The 27500-nt window shown below is 50.3% G+C and overlaps 1 protein-coding gene across 2 annotated transcripts in view; it reads right to left on the reverse strand.

Annotated features, from left to right (window-relative positions):
• Window positions 1–27500, reverse strand: part of kif26ba (kinesin family member 26Ba) — a 137101-nt gene that overhangs the window by 3771 nt on the left and 105830 nt on the right. Inside the window, exons 6-13 of one of the 2 annotated variants that reach the window (XM_062522912.1) lie at window positions 23389–23601; window positions 22895–22988; window positions 16889–17151; window positions 14934–15117; window positions 11946–12105; window positions 8053–8215; window positions 3789–7617; window positions 1056–1258 (exon numbers count right to left, since the gene is read on the reverse strand). In XM_062522912.1, coding sequence (XP_062378896.1) covers window positions 1056–1258; window positions 3789–7617; window positions 8053–8215; window positions 11946–12105; window positions 14934–15117; window positions 16889–17151; window positions 22895–22988; window positions 23389–23601 — 5109 coding nt within the window. Of the gene's footprint in view, window positions 1–1055; window positions 1259–3788; window positions 7618–8043; window positions 8216–11945; window positions 12106–14933; window positions 15118–16888; window positions 17152–22894; window positions 22989–23388; window positions 23602–27500 lie in introns of both variants that reach the window. The other variant, XM_062522911.1, reaches the window with a different exon arrangement.

Below are 27500 nucleotides of genomic sequence, written 5' to 3' on the forward strand. Positions count from 1 at the left end.
CGGTTTTGTTTTTCAATGTTTTTCAAATTGTTCAGTTGGTTGCTTCTCCTGGGATCTCAAGACACTGCGTTTTTGGATCGGATCAAACAAAGCCATTTTTTTATGACAGAAAAAGAACTGCCAAGAATGCTTTTTGTGTAGTTATGAAAAACTGGCAAAGTTAGGAAGCACATCTTCAGCTCACAAATAGCTCACACAAGAGACCTAACTTCCTCGGCTTGAATCTACATTTTTATTTAGCCTTTTGGCAGACAACTTCATCCACATTAATGAGGGCATACATCTCTCCAGTCTCCTAATATGAGTGTCTGGAAGTGGAGTATCGACCTCACAAGCTTCAATGCTTTCTAACAGAGGCACAGTTGCAACAACCTTATGTATGGAAAGCCCTGTTTTACCAGATTTATTTAAATTTGATACATATAGAATGTACATATAAAATGTATTTATATACTATTCATAATATACTGTACTGTATGTCCTGTTCAGAACTGTTCAATCATAAGCTAAATGTAGGGGGTTTTACTTTCTGAAGCTGGATTCGTACACCTCTGCCAGGCAGCGCATTTACGAATCCTACTATGGCCACGCCAAGTCCCGCCCTATACCTACGCCTGATTGGCTGAACTCAATGACACTCACACTGTGCTGGGTTAGGATAGGGTTAGGGTTAGGGCGCTAATCAGAGGGCGGCATAGGGCGGTCCTGTTGTTCTTAGAATAGAATAGAATAGAATAGAATATATACTTTTTTGATCCCGTGAGGGAAATTCAGTTCTCTGCATTTAACCCAATTTAACCGAATTAGTGAACACGCAGCACACAGTGAACACACAGTGAGGTGAATCACACAACCCAGAGCAGTGAGCTGCCTGCCCAACCAGCGGCGCTCGGGGAGCAGTGAGGGGTTAGGTGCCTTGCTCAAGGGCACTTCAGCCATGGTGGACTGGTCGGGGATCGAACCGACAACCCTCCGGTTACAAGCCCGGTGCGCTAACCAGTACACCACGGCTGCCCCCTATCTTAACGTGACTCCTCTCCCTCTGTTCCTCTCACCTTGTTTCCGGTCATCCTCCTCCTCTGCAGACGCTCCACGTCGTCGATCTCGTACACCTTTATCTCGAAGGGTTCGGCCAGGCCCCTCTGAGCGGGCCGCAGGGGGCCGTCCACCCAGCGCACGCCCGGGCTGATCATGGGCTTCCGCACCGGCGACGCCGTGTCCAGGTTGAGGTTGGGGATCAGACGCCGCCTCTGTGTACCTACAACGCCATAGCAACGTGTTATATACAGTATATACATGGAATATATAAGTCAATCTCACACACACACACACACACACACACACACACATACACATACACATACACATACTGTGCACATACACATACACGTACACACACACACATTACTGCAATGTCACACACACATTATTGCATTGTCACTCAATCACACACACATAACTGCATTGTCACTCAATCTCACAAACACATTACTGCAATGTCACTCGGTCACACCCAGACACACACACACACAAACACACATTACTGCACTGTAAGTCAGATGCCCACTTTCACACACACATTTCAGCATTATAACACAATCACACACAAACATTACTGTAAAAGCTGTAAACTCATTCTCATGCCACAGACATCTAGTCATAGTGAAGCTATGCAATCCTGTACTCTCTCTGTGTGTGTGTGTGTGTGTGTGTGTGTGTGTGTGTGATATATTCCCATCTCCCCCATGCACACAATATGTTTTCCTTTAGCAGCTGGGAATGGGATAGGAGAAGGTTCCGTATCCTATGAATGCAAAACCACTTTTCAAATTTCTCTCCTGTGTTTGTTCGCTTCGCTGCACAACTGCTGCTACTGCTGCTGCTGCCGTAGCCAATTCAGATAGCAGCTTTCCCCCAGATATAATACGGCACGTGAGCTCATCTCATCTGCGCACGATCCGGCCCTGATGCGGCCCGGAGCCGTTCCCTATAAGTCCGCTCCCTATCTGTATATGTGCTCTGCTGCAGGCTTCTTTGTTTCCGGCGCCGGGTGCAGAGATAAGTCCGGCGGGTCAGAGCCTTATCTGACCGCTCTGTGGAAGAGAGCCGAGAGCCGTGATCTCCGCTCTCCGCCTTCCCCCTTCCCTCTCTCTCTGCTCGCTGGCGCTCCCGACGCTCCCGACGCTCCCGACGCTCCCGACGCTCCCGACGCTCCATTTGCATAGAGATGGAGAAAACGGAGAAACGGACGGCTCCCGTCCCGCCGCCGCCACGCCCTATCTGATTCGCCGCACCGTCACACAGACGGGCCTCTGTACTTCCTATATGGCTTCCCTGTTCCCCCTTTTGTCTCAAAAAATAAAGCAGAAAGGTCAGCTCTGTACTGCTGCTACATCTTATAGAGATTGCGACATTAAAATGTTAAAAAGCAACTATTTTTACAGCTAATGAATGACTGAGTGTAGAAAAATATTTGTATATGTTAAAAAATCATGAAGGGGATGTTTGAATGCACCCCCCCCCCCACACACACACACACACACACACACACACTCCATCCTCTCTCTCCTCCACTGCAAACCCTTTCCGTTCCTTTCATTTGAAGCGGCCGCCGGCTCCCAGCTCTTTGGCGCGTGTCCAGCCCTTTGCATTCCGACGCGCAGCATATAAATGCGTGATTACTATGCGGCTTTTCATCGAGTTTCTGCCCCCGCCAAACGGCAGCGGCTTTGAAGCATGAGGGGAGTGAAAATGTCACTGTTGTTTCAGCAGGGGATTTAAACGGGCAGAGTTGAAGGAGCACGTCCCCTGTGGCAGGCCGACCGGCAGGCCTTCTAGCGGGGGGGGAGGAGGGGGAGGTGGGGGAGGCGACTGGAGGAGAGACGCTTGGCTTGTGGAAAGAGAAGTGTGTGTGTGTGTGTGTGTGTGTGTGACTGCGGGGTCTGTGAATGCACTCTTAAGTTGAAGGGCCACCCACAGAACTCAAACAGCAGCAGTCTGTTCATGTCTGCTGTGTGGCTCTGAGACGTGAAGACACATGTTATTGTTTGCCTTCAATTTTGGTCCCCATGATCTGACAAGGGGGAGGTTGTCATGCTTCACGCTTATACAATACACACATTCAAAAGTGCAGGCGTGTAAAATTAGCCTCTCTTCCCCAAAGAGCACAACAAGCTGTTATTTCCTCTCAGATTCCCAGTTTGAACCACAGCACTTTATATTGAAGACGATGTGTTGCCCCATTTCTATTCATCATGAGCTTCACGGAGTGTGTGTGAATGTCTTTCTGTGTGTGTGTGTGTCTAAAAGTTTGTGTGTACTGTAGGTGTCTGAGAGTGTGTGAGTGTCTTTCTGAGAATGTGTGAATGTCTTTTTGTGTGTGTGTCCGAGTGTGTGTGAGTGTGTGTGTGTGTTTCTCTGCGTGTCGAGGTGGATTGTGTGTATGTGTTGTGCCTGTGTTGTTCCTCTTCTTGGAATTCTTGAGGCTCCTGCGTCCACTGGTGTGTGTGTGTTTCTCTGTGTGTGTGTGTGTTTCTCTGCGTGTCGAGGTGAAGTGTGTGTGTGTGTGTGTGTGTTTCTCTGCGTGTCGAGGTGAAGTGTGTGTGTGTGTGTGTGTGTGTGTGTGTGTGTGTGTGTGTGTTGTGTGTACCTGTGTTGTTCCTCTTCTTGGAGTTCTTGAGGCTGCTGTGTTCACTGGTGTGTGTGTGTGTGTGTGTGTGTTTCTCTGCGTGTCGAGGTGGTGTGTGTGTGTGTGTGTGTGTGTGTGTGTGTGTGTGTGTTGTGTGTACCTGTGTTGTTCCTCTTCTTGGAGTTCTTGAGGCTCCTGCGTCCGCTGACGGAGCTGCTGTTCTCGCTCATGGAGTCCTGTGCGGAGGAGGTGCTGCCGGTGGCCTCGCTGTCGCGGATCATGCTCTCGTAGCCGCTGCTGCCGCCGCTGTGGTAGAAGAGCGCCGTCTTGCCCATGGCGGGGGGCAGCTCGCCGCTCAGCACGCTGCTGTTGTCGCTGGCGTGCCCGCTGCTGCACCGGTGGGGGCGGCGCGGAGCCGTGATCTTGCTGTAGGGCGACGGCAGCGTGTGGACCACCGCCGGACGCTCCTCAGCGCCCTGCTGCTGCTGCTGACCGCCGCTGCTGCTACTGCTACTGCCGCTGGCTCCACCGCCGCTACCGCTGCTGGTGCCACTGCCGCCGCCGCCGCCGCCGCGCTCCTCCGAGTCGGACGCCCCCCGGCCGTGTCCGGCACGCGAGCCCCCGCTGCCCTGGAGGAGCTCCGAGATGCGGCCGTTGACCGCGCGCAGGGGGAGCTTGGACGCCAGGCCGGACCCGCGGCTGCGGCTCAGCGACTGGGTGGACCACGAGCCGGCGCTCTGGTTCTTGCCGTTGGGCGGCAGGCTGGAGCTGCGGTTGACCGACTGCGGCAGGGACTTGGTGGAGAAGCTGAGGGTCTTGGTGCTGGAGGTGGACAGGCTGCGGGCCTTGGGGCTGGCCATCAGCAGCTTGCTGACGGCCGAGATCTTCGACTGGCCGCCCTTGACCGGCGACGGCGGCACGCTGTTGTTGTTGCCGTTGGTGGGCGAGGGCACGGAGGCGCCGCGGGTCAAACTCCTCCCCGACCGCGGCATCGTGCTGTCCCTGATGGCGCTGCCGCCGCCACCTTTGTTGGCGCCCATGGACGCCAGGCTCTCGGCCCGCTCCAGGGAGTGGCAGTCGTAGTGCCCGCCGTGAGAGCGGCCCAGCGAGTTGGTCCTGCTGGCCAGCTGCTCCAGCTTGGCGCTGAAGAGGCGGCTGCTCTCCATGCCCGACCCCTTCTTGCCGTTGCCGCCGAGGTCGTCCGGCGTGCTGCCCAGGAAGGACAGCGTCAGCATGCTGCCGGACGCGTGCGGCGGCGCCGGTCCGGCGCGGTTCTTCTGGTCCAGGCTGGACTTGCGTATCGGGGGCAGCGGCGGGATGCCCTTCTGCCGGGCGAAGAGGCCCTTGGAGGACGAGCCCCTCCTCTCGAGCGTGGCCCGGGGGCTGCAGGGCGTGGAGGTCGTGACCCCGAGCCCTCGGTACTCGCCGCTGGCGTAGCGGAGTCCGGCGGCGGCGGCGGCGGCGGCGTAGTCCTCCAGGTCGTCCTGCCGGTTGAGCCGGTGCCAGCCGCGAGGGAGGCTCCCGGTGCGGAGGATGTCGGCCGAGAACACGGCGGCGGCGGCGGTCGTTCCGTCGGAAGCGGCCAGCACCATCTCGCAGCCGTCCACCACCCGCCTGAAGGCGTCCGGCGAGCAGGCCGCTTCGCCGCTGCTGGAGCTACGCCGGTCCACCGTCCCTCCTCCGCTCTTGGACTTGACCGAGTCCGCCAGGCGCTTCTCCGGCTTGACCTCGCAGACCAGCTCCTTGACCTTGAAGTCCACGCCGTCCCTCTTCATCCAGGGGTCGTCGAAGATGATGTCGCTGGACAGGGGCATCAGAGGGCATTTGGCGTCTTTGAGCGGGGCAGTTTTAGTCGGCGAGGAGAGAGAGCTGAAATCCTGGATGATCATTGGCTTGACGGCCACACAGGGGTGGACAGTGATGGTGGTTTTAAAGGGCACTAAGCCGCTGGTAGTGGACAGCGTCTGGACCGTGGACACGGAGACCGTCGTCCTGCTGATGGTGGGGGACATTCTGCTCAGCCGCTCCTTCGTCGGGGTGCTCTTGTCGTTCGGTTTGTCCCCCTTGACCAACGCCGCGTCGCTCTCGGGAGTCTTCCGTCCGCTCGCGCTCCTCGCCGCGTCCACCTCTTCGGGCAGCAAGGGGTCAGCCATGGCCTCGCCCTGACCGAAGCAGTGCTGCGCCACGAAGCTGTGGCAGGACTGCTCCCCGTCGCTGCCCGTGCTCACCTCGCTCAGCCAGGAGCTGATGGACGAGCGGCGGCTGGGCTCCGCCAACAACTGACCGCCGGTCATCCCTGCCGCCGCCGTCGCTGTCGCCGTCGCCGTCGCCATGGAGTCCCCGTCCGCGCGTCTCTGGGTGGGCAGGAAGCGGGCGAGGTTGGCCTCGGACATGGTGGCGGTGGTGGTGGCAGAGGTGGTGGTAGAGAGGGTGGTGATCGTGGCGTAGCGGTCCAGGTCCTCGCTGATGCTGCTGATGATGCTGACCGGACGCGAGCCCGAGGCCAGCGCCTGGACCGAGCAGTCGCTGCTGAAGCTGATGATGCTGGTGGGCCGGCCATTGTCCAGCACGACTCCGCCTCCTCCTCCGACGCCACCGGTCACTCCGCCGACCGCCATGCTCAGCTCCTCCACCAGCGTGAACACCAGCTCGTCCTCGCCGTTGGTCTCGAGGGGGCGCTGTAGGAGGACGGTGGCCGTCGCCGCCGCCGCCATCGCCGTCGCCGTCGCGTCCTTCCTGCCGCCGTCCAGCGGGAGCTGAGGGACGGTGTCGTCGTCGCACAGCGTCTCGGCCGAGCCCATGCTCACGCCCACGGGCGACGTCCGCGCCTCCGGCTGCAGCAGGAGCGACTCGGTGGAGGACGAGGTCGGCCCGCCGTCCCGCGTCAGGTTGTGCGAGGACGAGGAGGACGAGGAGGGCGGCGTGCCGGGCACCACGCACTTCTGCGTGTACACCTTGCTGCGCTGCGAGGGCGACAGCGGCGGCTTGTACTCAGACGTCTTGGTCAGGCTGGCGACGCCCAGGCGCGGGGAGCCCACGGAGCGAGGCTTGCCGTCGCCGGCGCCGCTGACGGACTCGCGGCTGTCGTGCAGGCCGGAGCTCTTGGCCCGCTGCAGGGGCACGATCTGGCTGACCCCGCCGCAGCCGCTGCTGCTGCCCGTCACGCTCCGGCTGCTGGTCAGCGTGCCCGACGACTGCGTCAGGCTCTCGATGATGGACTGGGCCAGCTCCGCCTCTTCCACCGCCTCGCGGATCTCGTCCAGCTGCTGGTCGTTGGAGATCCGCTTCGGAGTGGACGGCAGCTCCGACACCCTCGGGTCGTGCCCCTGGAGGGCCGCGGTCAGTGCCGCGGGCATCATGGGATCGACCTTGGCGGTGGCTCGGCACGCGGGCACCTCCTCGAAGGGGAACTTGGTGACCTCCTCGCTGCCGTCGATGCACTCGAGTCTCTCCTGCAGCTCGGCGAAGGTGTTGCACTTGAGGCAGTCCTTCTCGGGCTTGTCGCTCTCCGCGCCCTCCTCGGGCACCGATGCCAGCGGCTGCGAGAGGAGCGGCTGTACCGCCTGCACGGGCACCGGGGCCGGCCCGGCCTGCAGCAGGGGCAGCTGGCAAGCGGTCAGCGGCGGCTTCTGGGGGGACAGCGGTGCCCCTCCGCCAACTTTGCCCGCTGCTGCTGCTGCCGCCGCCACCGCCGCCGCCGGCTCCGCCTTGTTCTTGTGGATCGACGGGATGATGGGCACGAACTCCGGCGGGCCCTCGTTGTCCGTCAGCTCCTTGTCGGAGAGGGCGGAGCCGTTGGGGCCGACGTAGATGACGGTGTCGCACGACTGCTCGCTGCTGGAGTAGTCGTCGTGGTCGCTCGAGAGGTGCAGCAGGGGCATGTCGGGGTCCACCACGTTGCGGGAGTGGAACGTCCTCAGCTGCGTCGGACGTCGCATCCGGCCCTCCTCACAAGAGCTCTCGCCCCCCGAAGAGCTGGAGGTGTACTGCTACAAGAGAGAGAGAGAGAGAGAGAGAGAGAAGAGTGGTGTTAATGGATTACTGTAATGTGTATTTACAAACGTGTTACAACACATTAACAAGTACTTGTTTTGTATTATACATATGTTTATACTCATGTTGTTACATGCATACATTACATGTAATATTGTATTATTTTTACTGCTACATTAGAGAGAGAAGTGTTATTAATGTATTACTGAAGTGTGTATTTATATATATGTTATTACACATTAATATGTATTTGTTTTTCATATTACACATGTTTACACACATTACTACACATTAATAAGTAATTTTTACTGCTACAATAGACAGGGGTGTGGTTAAGGCATTACTGTAACGTGTACTTTATAGAGATGTTATAACACAAGTAATGATTGTATTACAGATGTATAATAAAGGCTGCGTCGTACCACGCTTACTTTGGCCTTCTTCTTTTTCATGCGCAGGACGCGGGAGGCGATTTGCAGGGTGGACAGAGTCTCGGAGAAGTTGCTTGGCGACGCGGAGATGTGGGCGATCATGGTGGTCCTGCAGTTCATGTTCCCCAGAGACTCTCTCAGAAGCATGGTCAGCTTGCTGTCCCTGTCATCAGACAGAAAAAAAGCAGAAATGTTTACCACAGACCCGGCTGCAGAGAGCAGTGATAAAGGGGGCATTTGAGATTTTCAGGGGGGCACTCTCAATCGTAAAAGGCTACAGTTAGGATTAGGCCAAGTAAAACTGAGGAGGCACCTTTTTTGTTTGAGGGTGCACCGCCCCCTTTTGCCCCCCCCTGGAGCCGGGTCTGGTTTACCACCATAAAAAATATTTCAAATACCCATTCTGTATTAGTATAATCTGTTAGTACAGTTCAAGTACAGCACTATATGCTTTGTTCCCCTACTAAATAGACATTTTAGATCAGTTTTTACTCTGTGTTGTTCCTGTCATCAGACAGAAAAAAGCAGAAATGTTTACCACCATAAAAAATGTTTCAAATACCCATTCTGTATTAGTATAATCTGTTACTACAGTTCAAGTACGGCACTATATGCTTTGTTCCCCTACTAAGTAGACATTTTTAGATCAGTTTTTACTCTGTGTTGTTCCTGGGCAGAGAGGAAAAGAAAATGCCTGTTTTTGTGGAGTTTACTTCACCAAGCGCAGTGTAAATATTGACACTCTGCTCTTGCAACAATTGTTCTTGCACTGCTAATCCTGTCCCTAAGCCGGGCCCGCGCTGATGCTAATTGTGAGGGAAAAGCTGTTAGCGGCCCGCGGGGGCCATGGCAACCCACACTCATTTGTGGCTAGCTCATGCTGCCACGCTGCTGTTCCTAAAACCACAGCTCTCAGGCAGCCTGCCTGCCGTCGAGCCCGGCAGTGCCGCATGCAGACCAGGCTCGGATGCGGTTAGAACACGGGTCACCGTGGACATCTGGCTCCAGAACCACTCTTTGTTTTGTTCATGAATAACATAAACATGCCTTGCCTTGTCCTATTAAAGTTTATTTCTTACAGCGACTGTGTACAAAATGCATTAATCCCATTGAGGGAAAAGATGCTTTGTACCAGATTTAGCTACTAGCTAATCTCCACTAGCAGTTTCTGGGCAGGTGAAAAACAGGAAGATGCAGTTCTGGGGTCTGCTGACCAGTCCGCTCCGGATCCTGCTGCTTGTTTTGAGGGCGTATAAGCTCCTCTCTGAGAATCAGCACAACGGGCACTGGCCCTGCTCGCTGGGCTCACCATGGCAACCAATCTGACCAGGCCTGTTTTACCCAGCAGCTGATGGGTTTATAATTATGACTCCGCGACCGGCAGCGTGGTGCCATCACAACACGCTGGCACACCATCTTTCACACACACACACACACACACACACACACACACACACACACACACACTCATAGGACACATCCAAGTGGGCTTACAGTAGCAAACAGAGTGTCCATCATTACAATATTACACCATGATACTGGCTATCTCTCTCGGTGTGTTTTTAGAGAATTCAAATAACACCAGATATAATAGCTAAATGATCTGCTTCCCTGAAAGGCTCAAATTCCCAGCATTTAGTCCCTAATTGCCTTAAATGATAATCACTGACCTTTGCCTGGGCCTTATATTAATTTATGTACCATTTTAAATTCATTTAGGTTATCTCTCACACTGGTTCCACTTCTTCAAATTGCCCCAAACCCTAATTAGCTCTCCAGTCTCCAGAGCGCTCCCTCCCGTCTCAAAACTCGCCTGGTGCTTTGCAATGTAAATCCACCATGATTAAATTACAGAGTTACGCCACAGAAAAAAAGTCCTGTGTATGCCTCTGTAATGAAAGAGAGAGAGGGAGAGAGAGAGGTGGAGGGAGAGCAAGAGAGAGAGAGCAAGAGAGGGAGAGAGAAAGAGATAGAGAGAGGGAGGGAGGGAAGGAGAGCAAGAGAGAGACATACAGAGAGTGAGAGGGGGGCAGATTTGCCATACTTATAAATTGAAGTAATATGAAAATAAATTAGTTGTATTTCTTCTGTATTTCTATTTAAGGTCTTCGTCCCACAGCAGAGAGCTGAATAGCTGGCCAGTGCTGGTTAGATAAACAGGGTTGTGTGTGTGTCTGTGTGTGTGTGTGTGTGTGTGTGTGTGTGTGTGTGTGTGTGTGTGTGTGTGTGTGTGGCGCCTTGTGTGAGGGCCGCCGGGCAGAGCTGCACACACACACACACACACACACACACACACACACACACACACACTCAAAAATGAATATGAAAGAGCATCTGTTCCCTCCAGCCCTACTGGGCATGCTCACAACGCCGTGGCCCGCCCACCATAGGAGCACCCCGAAAGGTTCGCTCCGTCCAATCAAAACCCCCCGTAGCTGATTTAATAACTCCAGGAACTTTTTTTTTAGGATCAAAGGTTTCAAATGTCGGCGTATGCATTATTGATTCGTTATGATTATGCGGAATATAAAAAAGGTAAAAGTTTTAAGTCTGCATGATGTTAACTGTTCCTAAATCACCTCCGGATGAGTCGTTAAATTAATATTAGATTTTTACGGTTGCGTCACCCCAGAACCCAAGAACGATGGAACGAGGAGGGGGGTGGGGAGGAGGGGCGGAGAGGGGGAGGGGTGAGAGTTATAAAGTTTAAACAGTAATTACTCTTCTGCATAATTAATGAGCATAAATCATCGGCTGATTGCGTGTCTGGTTGGCATTTGAGCCTGAAGCGGGCACATCACACATCCCAAATAACAGAGCGGCTGGCGCACTGGAGGAATGTGGCAGTGACAGACCACACACACACACACACACACACACACACACACACACACACACACAGTGACAGACCACACACTGGTACTGCAGCTCCTGAGGAGTGTGGGAGTTGAAGTGTTACTGAAGATTGGTACTGAAAGTGACTGTCGACTTGCTGTGAACTCACTTGTAGGGAATGTGCTTGCTGTGTGTGTGTGTGTGTGTGTGTGTGTGTGTGTGTGTGTGTGTGTGTGTGTGTGTGTGTGTGTGTGTGTGTGTGTTAAAAGTGCTTTGAGAGAGGAGAGTAGACTCACTTGTAAGGGATGTCTCTGCTGTGTGTGGTGGTGGTGTGTGTTTGAGAGTGTGCACTCACTTGTAAGGATATGCTTGCTATTTGTGTGTGTGTGTGTGTGTGTTTACAGGGGAGCTACACCAGACGCATAACTGAAGCGTTCCGTTTGCCACGCATAAAATCCATTTTAGAAGATGGGTCTATTTTTTTCGAATGTACGTGCCACTGTCGCGTCTGGTGTACTGTAGCTACTTCCATTGATTATAGTGATTATTAACTGCTGCAACATACTGTACGTGTCGCGAACGGAACGCTTCAGTTACGCTAGTGTAGCTCCACTGTTAGAAGTATGTTTGAGAAAGGAGAGTACTCACTTGTAGTGGATGTGCTTACTGTGTGTGTATTAGTAGCGTGTGTTGAGAGTGGACACTCACTTGTAGGGGATGTGCTTGCTGTGTGTGTGTGTGTGTGTGTTTGAGAGTGGACTCTTACTTGTAGGGGATGTGCTTGCTGTGTGTGTGTGTGTGTGTGTTTGAGAGTGGACTCTTACTTGTAGGGGATGTGCTTGCTGTGTGTGTGTGTGTGTGTGTGTGTGCGTGTGTGTGTGTTTGAGAGTGGTCTCTTACTTGTAGGGGATGTGCTTGCTGTGTGTGTGTGTGTGTGTTTGAGAGTGGACTCTTACTTGTAGGGGATGTGCTTGCTGTGTGTGTGTGTGTGTGTGTGTGTGTGTGTGTGTGTGTGTGTGTGTGTGTGTGTGTGTGTGTGTTTGAGAGTGGACACTCACTTGTAGGGGATGTGCTTGCTGCCGTTGACCAGGGCCAGGATGACGTTGCCCAGGGCGGAGAGGGAGAGGCACAGGCCGGTGGTGCTGTCGCGCGTCTTGCTCAACACCTTCACACAGCTGCCCAGGTCAATCAGGTGCAGACGGCTACGGCCACCCGACACTGCACAACACACACACACACGCAAAAACACACACACACGCAAACACACACAAGCAAACACACACACACACACACACACACACACACACACACACACACACACACAAACACACACATACACACGCACACACACGCACGCACACACACAAACAAACACACACACACACACGCACACACACGCAAACACACACACACACACACACACACACACACACGCAAACACACACGAGCACACACACACGCAAACACACACACGGAGGGAGGGAGAGAAAGGAGGGAGGAAGGAGAACAGACGAGAAGAGAAGACAAGAGTTAATAGCTGCTTCACGTTGTGTTTTGTCTAAGAGAACAGCTGAGACTGGGCCTGATGTGATCCAGACAGATAATCCAAAGAGTGGTCATATTTACAGATAACACACAGTGGCCGTAATTGCAGAAAGGACCCTACTGTACACAAAGAGCGGTTATATTTACAGGGACGTGATTGCAGGAGTGGTCGTATTTACAAAAAGGACTCTGTACCGTCCTCCGAGCTGCCTCGGGGGCAAAACAGACTGTCAAACAAGTGAGTGTATATGCAAATGTAAACACAACTTCATTTATAGTTTGTATCATTCCCTGGAGTATCACAATTTAGCGGTCCGGAAAGTAAATCTTAAATCCACAAAGGCAAAAGCTGGCTGAGGAGAGTTAGCTGCCTGAAAGGCCTCATTCAGGGAGGGTGTGGCGGCAGACCTGTCTGTCAAACCGACGGCAGCGTCTTACACGAGCTGCATAATTCTGCAGCTTTGATCACAAGAGTGTGTTCACATGCGAGGAACACGAATGAATTAGCTCCCCCGGCCTCCCCGACGCAGCCTTCGGAGAGCCCTCCACTTCCCAAACGCAGCCTACACACACACACACACGCACACACACACACAACTCTCACACACACACACACACACACACACACACAACTCACACACTCTCTCTCACACACACACACACACACACACACACACACACCTCACACACACTCACATGCACACAACTCGCACACACACACAGCTCACACACAAAACCTTCACACACACACACACACACACACACACAACTCACACACACACACACACTCCCAAAAAGCAGCTCTCAGAAGCGAGTCTCCGGTTCGTCGAGGGCCTCCGCTTTTGGGGCTGCTCGGCGCTCCCTGAACTCCGGCTCTCGAATCGCGGCGCAGATATACTGCCTGCCTTGTGCACAGTCTGGACGCCTGTCAAGTCTTGAGTTCTGCGCAGGGCTATAGCCTTACACATGTGGCTTCACTTTGGCCTCTCTATGCGCCCTTTGTTGGAGATCGGGGCAGCTGACTCCGCCGTTCCCCGAGTGCTTCCCCCGATAAGGGAAGTTCGTTCCGTTTCCGCGGATGCCCCAAGCACAAGCCTGACAGCTTGGAAGATTAGAGTGTGTCTCTCTCTCAGGGCACTTTTTCTTTTTTCCACGAGTCACACGTTTTTTTTTTTTTCACTTAATGGAGGTGCCAAAATTTTGACACGGATTATCAAGGGCGGGCTATTTTTATGGCAGACTGGCAGTGTTTCAGAGCGGCGCTGAAAGAGAAAGTTTGTCATCAAAGGCGGGGAAAGTTTTTAACTTGATTGAAGAGAACAACGGGAGCTATGCCAGAGTGGAGCGGACATTTTGTAAGATGTTTTAATGAGCGGTCCACAACAGCCTGGGACAGCAATTATCAGCTCATTAAAATAATGTTGCCTGATAAAGTGTGCAGACTGTGAAAACTGCGGTACAGCTCAATAACTTTCACTTCTCAAGGGCTGGCTGCCCAGAAGTTTATAAAAATAGTTCTCTTGTCTCCAGTGTAACAAAGCTTAACATTCCTGCTTTGCATTCAAAGCATTTCTGAGAACCATATCTGTGCGTGGGATCCCATCTCTCTCCAAATACGCTGTCCTGTTAAGGACTAAAATACACACCTCATGTCCTACAGCACATGTGTTTGGGAGGCTTATCTGGTATGGGGCTGACATATTTGACTTTGAGATTTGAGCATGTGTGTATGTGTTTGTGTGAGAGAGTGTGTGAATGTGTGAGGTGTGTTCTGACACTCACTGCTGCAGTCTTCTCCATTCAATGCAGGTAGATATGGAGCGTGTGAGGTGTGTATGTGTGTGTGTGTGTGTGTGTGTATGTGTGTGTGTATGAGAGAGAGAGAGAGAGAGAGAGAGAGAGAGAGATTCACTGCTGCCATTGCTGATCTTCTCTTATACAGTACTGGTAGATGTGCAGCACAAAGAGCATGACATTTGTGTGTGTGTGTGTGTGTGTGTGTGTGTGTGTGTGTGTGAGAGAGAGACTCACTTCCGCCCTTGCCGGTCTTCTCCATGCGGTACTGGTAGATGTGCAGCACAAAGAGCATGACATTTGTGTGTGTGTGTGTGTGTGTGTGTGTGTGTGTGTGAGAGAGAGACTCACTTCCGCCCTTGCCAGTCTTCTCCATGCGGTACTGGTAGATGTGCAGCACAAAGAGCATGACATTTGTGTGTGTGTGTGTGTGTGTGTGTGTGTGTGTGTGTGTGAGAGAGAGACTCACTTCCGCCCTTGCCAGTCTTCTCCATGCGGTACTGGTAGATGTGCAGCACAAAGAGCATGACATTTGTGTGTGTGTGTGTGTGTGTGTGTGTGTGTGTGTGAGAGAGAGAGACTCACTTCCGCCCTTGCCAGTCTTCTCCATGCGGTACTGGTAGATGTGCAGGGTGAAGAGCATGACATTTGTGTGTGTGTGTGTGTGTGTGTGTGTGTGTGTGTGTGTGTGTGAGAGAGAGACTCACTTCCGCCCTTGCCAGTCTTCTCCATGCGGTACTGGTAGATGTGCAGGGTGAAGAGCATGTGTGAGTTGCGGTGCTCCTCCTCGTCGCAGTCGGGCTTGCTGCTGTAGCGCGAGGCGATGGCCGCGTCCAGGAAGAAGGCGGCTTTCTCCGCCGTGGGGGCCCGCAGCTCGCTCTGGTTCTGGAGCTGGACCCAGAGAACGAGGGAGAAAGAGAAGGAGAGGGGTAGAGAGAAAGAGAGAGAGAGAGAGAGAGAGAGAAAGAGAGACAGAGGGAGAAGGAGAGACAGAGGGAGAAAGACAGAGAGGCGGGTTGAACAGCCATTCAAAACACAAACATTCAATAAAATGTACTGATTCACAGACTGGGACAGACTATACTTAAGAACAAAACATATATAAATAAAAGAGTGTGTGCAGATTAACACACTCCTGGCAGAGCACTTTAATGCTGCATTCCAGACAACTCGTTTCCTAGTTGGAATCTCCCTATTTCATTCTAGACAACCTCGGAGGTCAAGAATTCTGACCTCCTACTACTGGGAAAAAGTACAATGGAACGGCATTTGAGGTCAGAGTTCCCACTTCTGAATTCAGGGTAAGTCTATGTACCCCAACTTCAAGGTTGGAATTGAAGTCCGACCTCCAACATCCAAGTTGTCTGGAATGCAGCATAACACCCTCACTGACTCCCATTAACGGGCCCCACTTCCTAACAGCACTTTAACTTCGTGCTCTCACATCCTAGGGACCCAGACTGGTAGTTTTCACAGCAGCTCTGTGATTTAGAATGGATCCTTTGCGGTAGAGAGCTTTGGGAAAACAGCCATTTCCAACACCAGTGCTCTTTTTACAGGAAGAGGGAGAAGAAAAAAACAGATCGGTTTCACTGTGCAAACCCGAGGGTGACAAAACAGAGTTGTTAAAAGTATTCACTCCGAACGTGTTGTCACGGCGATTATCAACGGAGCATGACTCATCACGCCGGAGTTTACTTTTCAAAAAAAAAAAAAAGAAAGTGAAATCTGGTGACGACAGCTAGCGCCCGGGAGGTCTGTGTGTCTAAGTCTGCATTTAATGGATTAAGTTAAACCCAAATGATTATCACTGTGTGAGATGATGGGCGGCCTGGACCAATCACGTTCGCTGCACAGACAGACTGATAACGTGTCTGGGGCAGGAGACGGAGAGAGAGAGAGACGCAGGAAACATCGGAAACATCGGGGCGCACGGCTCCGGGGGATTATTTCAGGACCAGATTAAAGATGTTCGCGGGGATTACGGAGATATGGTTGTCTCCAGCAACTAATCCATTCAACATGTAACGCCAGTTAAGTTCACAATGACGGCTTTATTCCACGATGCTCGGCTCGGCTCGGCCCCCCTCCCCCCCCCCTCACTCCTTTGCTGAGAAATTAGCGGAGGATAATCTCTAGATGAGTGTAAAGAAAAACGCAACCTAGAGGCAGAAAGTGTCTGACGACTCCATTAGACGACTTCAGCACAAACCACCATAAAAGAATTTTGTTCAAGCAAAGCCACAACTGTCAGGAAGGATTTAATGATTTCCCCATCAACAAATTGTCCTCGGGTAATTTATAAACAACACTCTTAAAAGTAAGATGTATAATCCGATATAATGATAATAATAACAATGCATAAATGTTTTAATTCATTTCACAAATAAATAAAACTGAATTATTCTGGACAACCCGAGTGGAGGGTATGCATCCAGCTAACTTCCAGAGATCCTAGCATCCTCTCAAAATGTTTTACACAAACTTCTGTCCACGGAGTCTATGGCCAAGACAACATGAAGAAAACAAGCCGAGAGCCTGAGAGGAACTTGGCTGACACATCTGTTTGCTCAGCATCAGAAGAACACATGGATGACCAAACCAAAGTTTATTTGACCGTGACTCCAAGCTGTCATTGAGTCAAAGAGCATCAGTGTCCTACCTGCATCCCGCAGATGGGGTCCTCGCAGAGGTAGACCCCTGGCGACTGGCCGTCCTGCAGACTGCCCGTGGCCACTTCGGACAGCAGGTCCTTGAGGTTCTCGTCTTTGCCCCAGACCTCCACGGCGGACACGCGGACGGAGAAGCGGGCGCCCGTCTTCTCCTTGCGCTCGTTGATCAGTTTGAAGAGCCAGGAGATGGCACAGGGGATGATGCCCAGGCTCTGCGTCGAGTCGTCTCGCCCGATCATGGTGTAGGACTTCCCTGATTACACACACACACACACACGCGCGCGCGCGCGCACACACATAAAGACACACACACACACACACACACACACACACACACATACACACACACAGAACAAATGGGTTTAATCAAACCGAACCAGGACCACAGCCAAGCTATCAAGCTGAGAGCAATCCTGAGCAATGCAGCAAAGGCTCCCACGAAGACTGCCAACATACATCCACAATCATAATCATAATCATACTCGGTGCGCGCGTGTGTGTGTGTGTGCGCGTATGTGTTTTACGACGGGAGTGAGGTCATGGTGTGTGTGTGTGCGCCTGATGTGAATGCTGGCTTTGTTTTCCGAGACCTCGGAGAAGCGTAATCTCCTGTCACCACCTCAGGATTCATGGCCTTGTTTTGGACTCGCCGCGCCGTGCCGCGTCTCGTCTCGGTGATGTAACCGGACCAGACCCGACGCCAGGAGCTCTGACGGAGGTCCCGGTCTGCAGAACCCACGCCGACACTCTGGGGTTCCGCTAAAGTCAAGATAACTGACGTGAACGCTTTGCCGAAGGAGGAATGTTCCGTAAAATATCACAAGATCAGAGTTATTGCTTTGTCCATTTTCAAGAAAATGTCGTATCTGATTCGTGTCCGACTTGGTAGTGACACACGTCAACATCTGTGGAAGAGCACATTCCTGCCCACCATGAGGTAATTCCTGAGTATTGGTCATAAAGGATATTCCTACATGTCATAGGCATTTTCCTGCATGTCACAAACATCTTTCTGTGTGCAATGAGCATCTTCCTGCATGTATTAAAGTGTGCAGCTAAGTTTGTTTCTCTGCCCTCTCCTCCTCTTCTCCTCCTCCCCTCCTCCTCTCCTCCTCCTCCCCTCCTCTACTCCTCTGTCCTGTTTAATTGTATTCCTCCGCCTGGAAATCTCCCTCTCGCTCTGACATCTACCATATGGTTTCTGTGGTCGGTTGGCTCCACACACACAAACACACACACACACACACACACACACGCACGCACGCAGGGACACACGAGGCGTTTAAAAGTCTGCTGACCCACGGAGCGGTTGCCGTGGCAGCGGCCATCAGGGAGAGGGCGTGTTCCTGAGCACAGCTCTGAACACCACGGCAACCATGCTGAGAGAGAGAGAGAGAGCTAGAAAGAGAGAGAGAGGGAGAGAAATAGAAAGAGAGAGAGAGAAATAGAAAGAGTGAGAGAAACAGAAAGAAAGAGAGAGAGAGAGAGCTCCTAGTGCTGACAGCAGGGAAAGATCAAACACGCTGCTAAACAAAGCCATATGCCATAACCAACACTCACTCCACACAGACTCCACTTCAAACACTCGATGCCTCTGGTGTCCTCCCTATGTGTGTGTCTGTGTGTGTGTGTGTGTGTGTGTGTGTGTGTGCAGTAAACTATTGTTTTTATCGTGCATTTAAGTACAGGAAATGTTTGTATATGAACATAATGGTATGGATAGGGCACACTGTAGACCATTATCCGTGTGTGTGTGTGTGTGTGTGTGTGCCCATGCATACAGATATGACCCTACATTGTGATTAAGAATAACAGATGTGTGTGTGTATGCATACTGTATGTGTATATACTTGAGAATGTGCAGACACTCTAGACTGTAATTCTGTGTATGAAATATACTGTCGCAGATGTGTGTGAATGTGTGTGTGTGTGTGTGTGTGTGTGTGTGTGTGTGCGCGCTGAGAGTGTTTGTATTTACTGACACGTGATCTTGCGCTTGTGTTTTTTAAGTGCGACGTACGACGAGTGTGAAATATTGCCACAAGAGAAGCGTTCAGCCATGTCTCCATGCATCTCCCTAATAGCACTTATCAGCACCCCTGCGCTAACGCCATCATTCACCAACGTAGAGACGACGTCGATAGAGCAGCGCAGTCAATAAAACAAAAGGAGCTAATTAATTTTGTTTTTAATAACTGTCGGTGACGGCTACATTTCAGCGGATGTTTCCTTCATTAGCTGGGGGGCTGTGGAGAGGGACTCTGCATTGACTGCAGCATCGACTGGGAAGAGACTTATCTCTGGATTCAGGCATACAGTATTGCGTGCGTGTGTGTGTGTGTTAGTGTGTGTGTTAGTGTGTGTGTGTGTGTGTGTGTGTGTGTGCGCGCCTCTCTGGGCCACATGTTGGGTGTGTAATTGCAATGGTAGCGAGTATGCATGCAGCTGAAAACACCCAGCAGGTTATGAAAAATAATACTACAGATAATAAGCAATAAAAAACACAAAGCAATTAATTTTAAATGACTTGATAGAGCGCGTGCTTCTTTTTCTGCTGTAATTTGCTTTACAGTTGCTTCAGTAAGCCTGAATTCCTCTGCCATATTTACATTCCTATTCCTTTATGAGAGGGAACACAGACAATGTTTCCGTTCCATAATCCAGTGAAGGTACGGAAGGTACACATGTTTTCATCAAGCATTCCTGTAATGCAGGGGTATGTCCAACATGTCTTGCTTTGTGTGTGTGAGAGTATTTATGTATGTATGTACAGTATGTATGTATTGTATGTATGTATGTACAGAATGTATGTACTGTACTGTATGTATGTCTGTATTTATTTATTTGATTATTTGTTCATTTATTTACAGAAGATTATGCTTGACATGAGAGGGTTTTCCAGATCCACGTCCATCCCCACAAATAAGCAAAGAAGACATTGCTGCATATTTGAATATCAACATGGTCACTTTGCATGACCTTTGTTTGAACTGGCATGTAGTGTGCTTACATGGTCCTCTTAGTGGCTGTAATGGATGCCTACAAGATGCGCACAATGGCTTGAGTGCTTTCTCATTAAGATGGGGGTCCCTCTGGAGTGGAGGTATTTTACTGTGATAGCCTGCCTTTAGTGTGATAACACTCTCCATCAGTCTTAAAGGCAGGTCAGCATGGGCCATCTCTTGACCAAATCTCCCATCTGCGGCAGAGACAGGGACTTGGAGCAGTACCCCCCTGGAACTGCTGAGACCTCTTCACATCAATTAAGTCTGGCCGGGGCCGACCGGAGAAGATGGATGCTCTTTCACGAGCGTGCCGGGGTAAAAGAGTGAAAGAGCGTGGGGTAATTCAATCAAACAGCTTATGGATGACGTGATGTTTTTGGGGCCAGAGGCGGCAATTCAATTACTTTTTTCGACGTCCCCTTTTCACGGGATGGGACCTGACACGCATTAAAATGGATTAGCGCGCCGACTCGCCTTTAATGAGTTTTATTTATGGGGCCACTTAAGTGTGTTTAGTTGTGCCCGTAACAAACACAAACACCTTCTCTCTCTCTGATTGATCACGAATCCTCCGCATGCATCCCAGAGAAGCCGAGTCAACAACAGGCTTGAGTGGTTCTCCTCTCTTGAGTCTTAAAGGGGGCGATCCTTTAAAAAAATGGGCGCGTCTTTTCTTTTATTCATAAGATCCAGTCCCACCACCACAGGCAGAGAGGGCAAAAAACAACCCTGCTGCATCCCAATCACTCCTCTAGATCTCCATTAGAACACACAAAGGGGGCTCAGTCTGAGCACGTCGGGCAGGATAAAAAATAAAATAAGACCACAAGACCACGAGCTGCCCGTTGGTCATCCAGCACTTCCCTCTCCGCTGCAAGTTCAAAGGGCTCTCGGCCCACGGCCGCTCTACGCTCGGCTGCTTCATTCATCTCCGCAAGAACAAGGAGGAAGAGGCAATAAGTCAAGAAACACAAATGCTCCAGCTGTGTGTGTGTGTGTGTGTGTGTGTGTGTGTGTGTGTGTGTGTGTGTGTGCGAGAGAGAGTGTGTGTGTGTGTGTGTGTGTGTGTGTGTGTGTGTGTGTTTTCTTTGTTCCTGCACAGCGGTTAATTAACTGCGAAGCTGCCATTTGGTGATATCACCGCGAGATCCTTCTCCTGCTGGTGCTCAGGCCCAGCCTGTGGTTTTTACGAGCAGCAGGTGACCGCGTCCGGCTGTCCGGTCTCTCATCTGATCGCTGACCAGTGACGGCAGCGGTGTGTGTGTGTGTGTGTGTGTGTGTGTGAGTGTGTGAGTCTCATCTGATCGCTGACCAGTGACGGCAGCGCCGGTGAGTCCCATTGTTCCTCTCAGCAAATTGCTGGTTAATCTTTAAGAGGCTTCTGTTTTCTGTGGCTGCGGTGTGTGTGTGTGTGTGTGTGTCTGTGTGTCTGTGTGTCTGTGTGTCTGTGTGTGTGTGTGTGTGTGTGTGTGTGTGTGTGTGTGTGTGTGTGTGTGTGTGTGTGTGTGTGTGTGTCTGTGTGTCTGTGTGTCTGTGTGTCTGTGTGTGTGTGTGTGTGTGTGTGTGTGTGTGTGTGTGTGTGTGTGTGTGTGTGTGTGTGTGTGTGTGTGTGTGTCTCGGAGAGGAGAGGAGCCGGCCGTAAAACTCAATCAGCATGTGATTGGTCATGCGTGCAGCGCAACTGAAGCCAATCCAACATGACAGGGGCTGGACCGCCAAGATGAAAAGATGTGGAGAGAGAGGGAGAGGGAGAGAAAGAGAGGGAATGAAAGGGGGAGATGAGAGGCTGTGGAACGAGGGAAGAGGAGGGGTACTGTAGATGCTGTTTTTTTCCTCCCTCTCTCTCTCTCTCTCTCTCTCTCTGTTTCTCTCTCTCTCTCTATGTTTCTCTCTCTCTCTCACTTTCTTTCATATTGATGTCCATGACATGACATGGCTGAGAGAAGACAGTGATTAAAAAATTACAGCGGAAAAAAAGCCGGCCGCGCCTGCCGCTCGTTTGCAGTGTCAAGACATATGGGCGTGTGTGGAGAAGGCACTTAAGCGCTATTAAAGTGGGAACATGGCAACATTCCCTCACACAGGCTCAGCCAGACAAGTGTGGCTTTAAAAAGACACTCGTCCTCCCCTTTCACTTCCGAGCATTACAGACAGGAACAAAAAGCTTTTCTGACATCTTGGGGGCAGTTCTGAATGCACCCCTGACACGGTGTCGTCTCTTGACGTGTCTAACGCTAGCATAAAGGAGCTGTTAAACTTGTGTATTGAGCGCTGTTAGAACCGGGCCAGCTTCCCAGGACGGCCTCCTGTCCTATCGCATCCAGCAGAAGCAGCAGCTCCAGGAATAGAGGGCTGTGCGGCTGCTCGAGTCCATTTGGGGCTGAAGAGGAGATGCATGCTGGCCAGCCTGGTGAAGGCCCTGGGTGATGGCTTCGTCTTTGTGTGTGTGTGTGTGTGTGTGTGTGTGTGTGTGTGTGGTTAGAGGAGTGTGAAAGAGTCATTGTATTATCAGGAGAAATTGCTTTTCAAATGTGGCCCGTGATAGACAAGCGAAGTGTAAATGTGTTTTTGACACATTCACAATGCTGTAATTATGAACTGGACTGGTGAATAGCTTTTAGGAGAATGATTTTGTGTGTGTGTGAGTGTGTGTTATTTGGCTTGTTTTGTTTTCAGGTCTTCGTGGACAGGAGCATCTGCACACTGTCATGAAATATCACGGCTGCTGTTTTACCCTGACAAGAGCTTTTCTGAATGCGAGTGTGTGTTTGTGTGACACACAGACACAGGCACTGACCATGCAGCCATCTCTACAACAGCCACTCAAGAATAGATTTAGTCAGTATGATGTCAGTGATTTAAATGATGTCGACTCCACAATCAGTGGTAGAATCTGAATATGGAATTAGATGGATCTGGTTTCTCTTGCAGTATGGGATGTTAGCTGTGTGCTCCACACACACACACACACACACACACACACACACTCACCTAGTTTGGAATGGCCAAAACAGAACACACAGCCGTCCGCTCCATTGACCACAGACTGGATGACCTCAGCGACTGTTCCGGCACAAACTTCCGCCTGGATGAGGAGAAAGAAAGAGAGAGAGAATGAGAGAGAGAGAGAGAGGGAGAGAGAGAGATGGATATCAGCATATCCATGAGGCTCACGACAGCTCACAATTACCTCCACCCAACTCATCTCTTTACAATTCACAGCACAGAATAACACATAAAGATTCGAGATTCATGGAGATAATTAATCACATACTATTTCTGGATTAGATTATACTGTAATATATTACACAAGGAGGGAAGTCAGAGTTCAGGATTATGAGGCGATATAAATTGTTTGGGATAGCAGTATTTCATCATGTTTCATTTCTCCTCTCTATGTCATCTTTTTCCGGCTCCGAGTACAAAGCCCAGAGGGTGATTGACAGCTGAGATGAACTTCCTGTGCGCGGATGCTCTGGGCTCACCTGGGAGGCGTCGTGGGGGAAGGCGGCGTCGAAGGCGAACATCTTGGGCGGCACCTGATTGGAGCTGCCCCGCTTCTGGGCGGCATTGGGCTGGGTGTTGGACGCCGGGTCCATGATGGTCACCTGTTTCTTGCGCGGGTCGACCTTCAGGAAGGAGCTGGACTCGGCCGTCTCCGGGGGCGACACGGGGCAGATGCGGAGCATCACTTTCACCTGCGGGTAACCATAGAAACCACAGTGAGCCGGGGAGATGCTAAAAGCTAGACTGCAAACACACTGTTTGTCTCATGGTGACATTTGTCAAACAAAAGACAACGTGAAATATTTTCCTAAGATACTGACACAGACAAATTATTCTGGTCACAATGATTTTCGCTGAAGATTTTAAAGCTCCATTTCAGGTGCACCTTTGACACGAGACGGTTGCGATGTATCTCTGCTATATAAGGGCAAATTCAACGTCAGACCCTTCCTAAGGTTCGCTGTTGCCAACTCAATGCTGAAGTCACACACCTGATATTATAAACTAGAGCTGCATACACTCACTAAGGTGACACTTTATACATTTCCGCTCGCCAAACAATGCCAGGCAGCTCCCTTTAGACTAGCATTAAAAACTGATTCACACTCCCCATCATAAATCAGCTTAGGGACTGACTAGGGCTCACAGACTGACAAGGGCTCACATACTGACTGGAGCTCACAGACTGATCTCAGGCTCAGAGGATGCGTTTCTCTTTGAGGGTGTTCCCCTCTTTGTGTGGTAGAGATCTGCCCGTTTGCTCAGCGGTGCCTGGAGATGCTCACCAGCCTCTTTTCCCCACTCATATACAGCATTTATGTGACTTAAAAGCAGCCCACCGCTGTGTGTGTGTGTGTGTGTGTGTGTGTGTGTGTGCTGTGTGTGTGTACTGTATGTATTCAAGGTAGCCTTCCCTCTCTCCTACTCAAGCGAGTAGGACGCATTTCTTGCTGCTCCTGCTTTACTATCCCTTTAGCAATTTTCACTCTTTTTCTTTCTTTTATTTCATTTACAAGCTAGGTTAGCAAAGACGGTGAAACTTTAATAGTTAGTTTTTTACTTTACATGAACGGCAAGTCACCTTGAAGTTGGATTAAACAACATGCACTCCTCCAGCCCGAGACGCAGGAGATCATGTAGTAAATGTACTGAACTAGAACAGAGGATTTCTGCTTTGGAATCAAAGATTGGTGCCCTTTCATCAAAGACGGATGAACTACGAGAGACATCTCATGAAGTGAGTACAGTGACAACTGGAAATGCAGAGAATGTAACTCAACAATCTACCAATAGCATTGAATGCATCGACCTCACAAAGCAAAATGAGAGTTCTGAGCCTTGGCGCAGGCAAGGTGCCAGGCCAAAAAGCAAAAAACGTAATACAAGAACTGTACGTACCTCAACACCAGTAAACTCAGATGTTAATTCCAGGCCTCGGATCAGAAACAGAGATAGATCAGCAAACTATAGGGCTTGTGGTCCTAGGGGTGACCCAGAGCCCCTAAAACTATGGAACAGATTTGAATGCCTCCAGGACGTGAGAGAGGTTTTTCCCAGGGAAAAAACTCAAAACAGGCAGCGAGCAAACCACAATAATAGAAAGACGGGCACAGACAAGAAGCAGCACTCGGCACCTGTTCATCCCACAACCCTCATTCTAGGCGACTCTACAGTGAGACTTCTAAATGGGGAAAGGATGATTGTATGTTGTTTCCCAAATGTTTCAGTGTCTGACACAAAAAACAAACTTGCAGAACTGGTGTCAAAATATACAACTATCAAGCGCATCATTGTGCATGTTGGAGCAAATGACATTTACAAAGAACAACTGTATATCCAACAAGATTTCAAGGAACTTTTCTCTGCTCTATTTGAGCTTGGATTACAAACTTTCATCAGTGGTCCACTCCCAGCAGAGGGAAGCTTTGTTTTTACGAGACTGTTTAGTTTAAACACCTGGCTTGCAAAAACATGCTTTTCAGTTGGGATGAATTTTATTGACAATTTCAACCTTTTCTGGAATCGCAGGGAATATTTCAGACCAAAAAGCACAGAGCTGAGTTGGACTGGGGCCAAGATCTTAACTCAGAACTATCACCTCTCTCTCTTGCACCCAACATTTTCTCTGCCAACCTTGAGCCAAACCTCTGATAAGCGCTCAGTAGCCACACAGACGGAACAAGCTGAGGACATCAACATGCAGACCTTGGAGAAACATAAACAACCAGAACAACAATGCCCAGCCACGTCCACTGGACATGATAAGACGGGTGCTGCTATAATGATTCATAGTAAATCACTGGCGTCAAACTCTGCGAAATCTCAGCAAACAAATGGATGTCATGAACAGGAGAAGATAGCACCTATCAAAGCTGTTGGAAGGCTATCAGAAAGGAAGGGTCATGTACCAGTGTCCCTCCCCACCTCCGTTGACTCCTTGCCACCACAAAGCCATAACAACATGGAACACACTACTGGAATACTTGCTAAAAGCGATGCAACAAACCCCCCAGGACCCCATCTGGCAGATGGAGACTCTGGACTTTTATTCCTTGATTTCCCATCACTACACACACCCAATAACCACCCCACCCAATCCAACTACCCAGGCCACCCAAACCCACCTAATATCCCATCCCAATCCTTTCCTCATCATTCCACCACCCAAACAAACTCCACAGGATCCCCCACATACCCGTCACCATCCCCACTCAAGCACATGATGTTCCCTGCAACAATGGAGAGACTGCTACCAGCAGCCAGGCAGATTTTCAACAGCCCAAGACCTTCAGCACTGAAGCGCAGTGCACCTCCACGCCCTCCCCCTCCGCATGCAAAAGGATCACCTGAGCAGCAACAACTTCATGAGAGTATTGTATGATATTCTGTGGGTCCCTGCAATAGAAATGGTAGTGACAGTAGTTTTGAGAACATGCCGGGACCCAGTAAGCCTATGTCATTTTCTATTCCTGTTCTGACAAGTAATAGAAGACTAGCACATCGAGCCTACAGGGTAAACCAGTCAAATCTCCTACTTGTACCACTACAGCCTCAGATTTCCCCAGTGGATCATAGCTCCCCAACTCTTACAGCAAAATTAGCTCTCCTAAACATCAGATCTCTTTCAAACAAATCATTCTTAATTAATGATCTTATTTGCACATACAACCTTGATTTTTTACTCTTAACTGAGACATGGTTAGACCAAGCAAACAGTGCTGCTACCCTCATCGAATCTGCTCCACCAAATTTCAGTTTTTTGAGTGCTACCAGAGCAAATAAAAGAGGAGGGGGGATAGCTACAATTTTCAAGGCATCTTTTCAGTGCAATCAGTCATCATTTGGTGAATTTACTTCATTTGAATATCTGTGTGCAAGCATTAAGTCTTCTCCTCAGATTTTATTACTGACTATTTACAGGCCTCCAAAACATTCAGCTAAAGTCTTTCTTGAAGAGTTTGGTGAACTGCTATCAGTCATTTGCATAGAGTTTGACTGTCTTATTATATCAGGGGATCTAAACCTACATGTGGATAATCCTGAAAACAACTATGCCAAGGAATTCATTGCACTAATCGACACTTTCTCCCTAACACAGCATATACAGGAGCCAACACACTCTCAAGGCCATACACTCGACCTCGTTATCACAAAGGGTCTCAATGTCTCCACAGCTGTTAAAGACCTGGCGTTATCTGATCATTTCTGCGTGTTCTTTGATGTGTCTATGTCCCCACACAGTCAGAACAGATCTATGTTGGTAAAAAGGAGAATCATAAATGATAAGACAAGTGTTCTTTTTGAGCAAGCACTCTCACAGACATCAAGCAATTTGTCAGACTCAGTAGAAGACTTATTGGATCACTTTAATGCAAAAATGGCAAACATTATGGATGACATTGCTCCCTTAAAATCCAAGAAAATTAAGGACAAACAGAAAGCACCATGGAAGCAAAATCCAGCGGTTAAACTCCTAAAAAGAGAGTGTAGGAAGACTGAAAGAAAATGGCGTAAATACAAACTTCAGATCCACTATGACATCCATAAAGACATGCTCCGCACATATAACTCTGAAATATGCAAAGCAAGA

Source organism: Sardina pilchardus, chromosome 20 (assembly GCF_963854185.1).
Source record: "Sardina pilchardus chromosome 20, fSarPil1.1, whole genome shotgun sequence".
Taxonomy (NCBI): Eukaryota; Metazoa; Chordata; class Actinopteri; order Clupeiformes; family Clupeidae; genus Sardina; species Sardina pilchardus.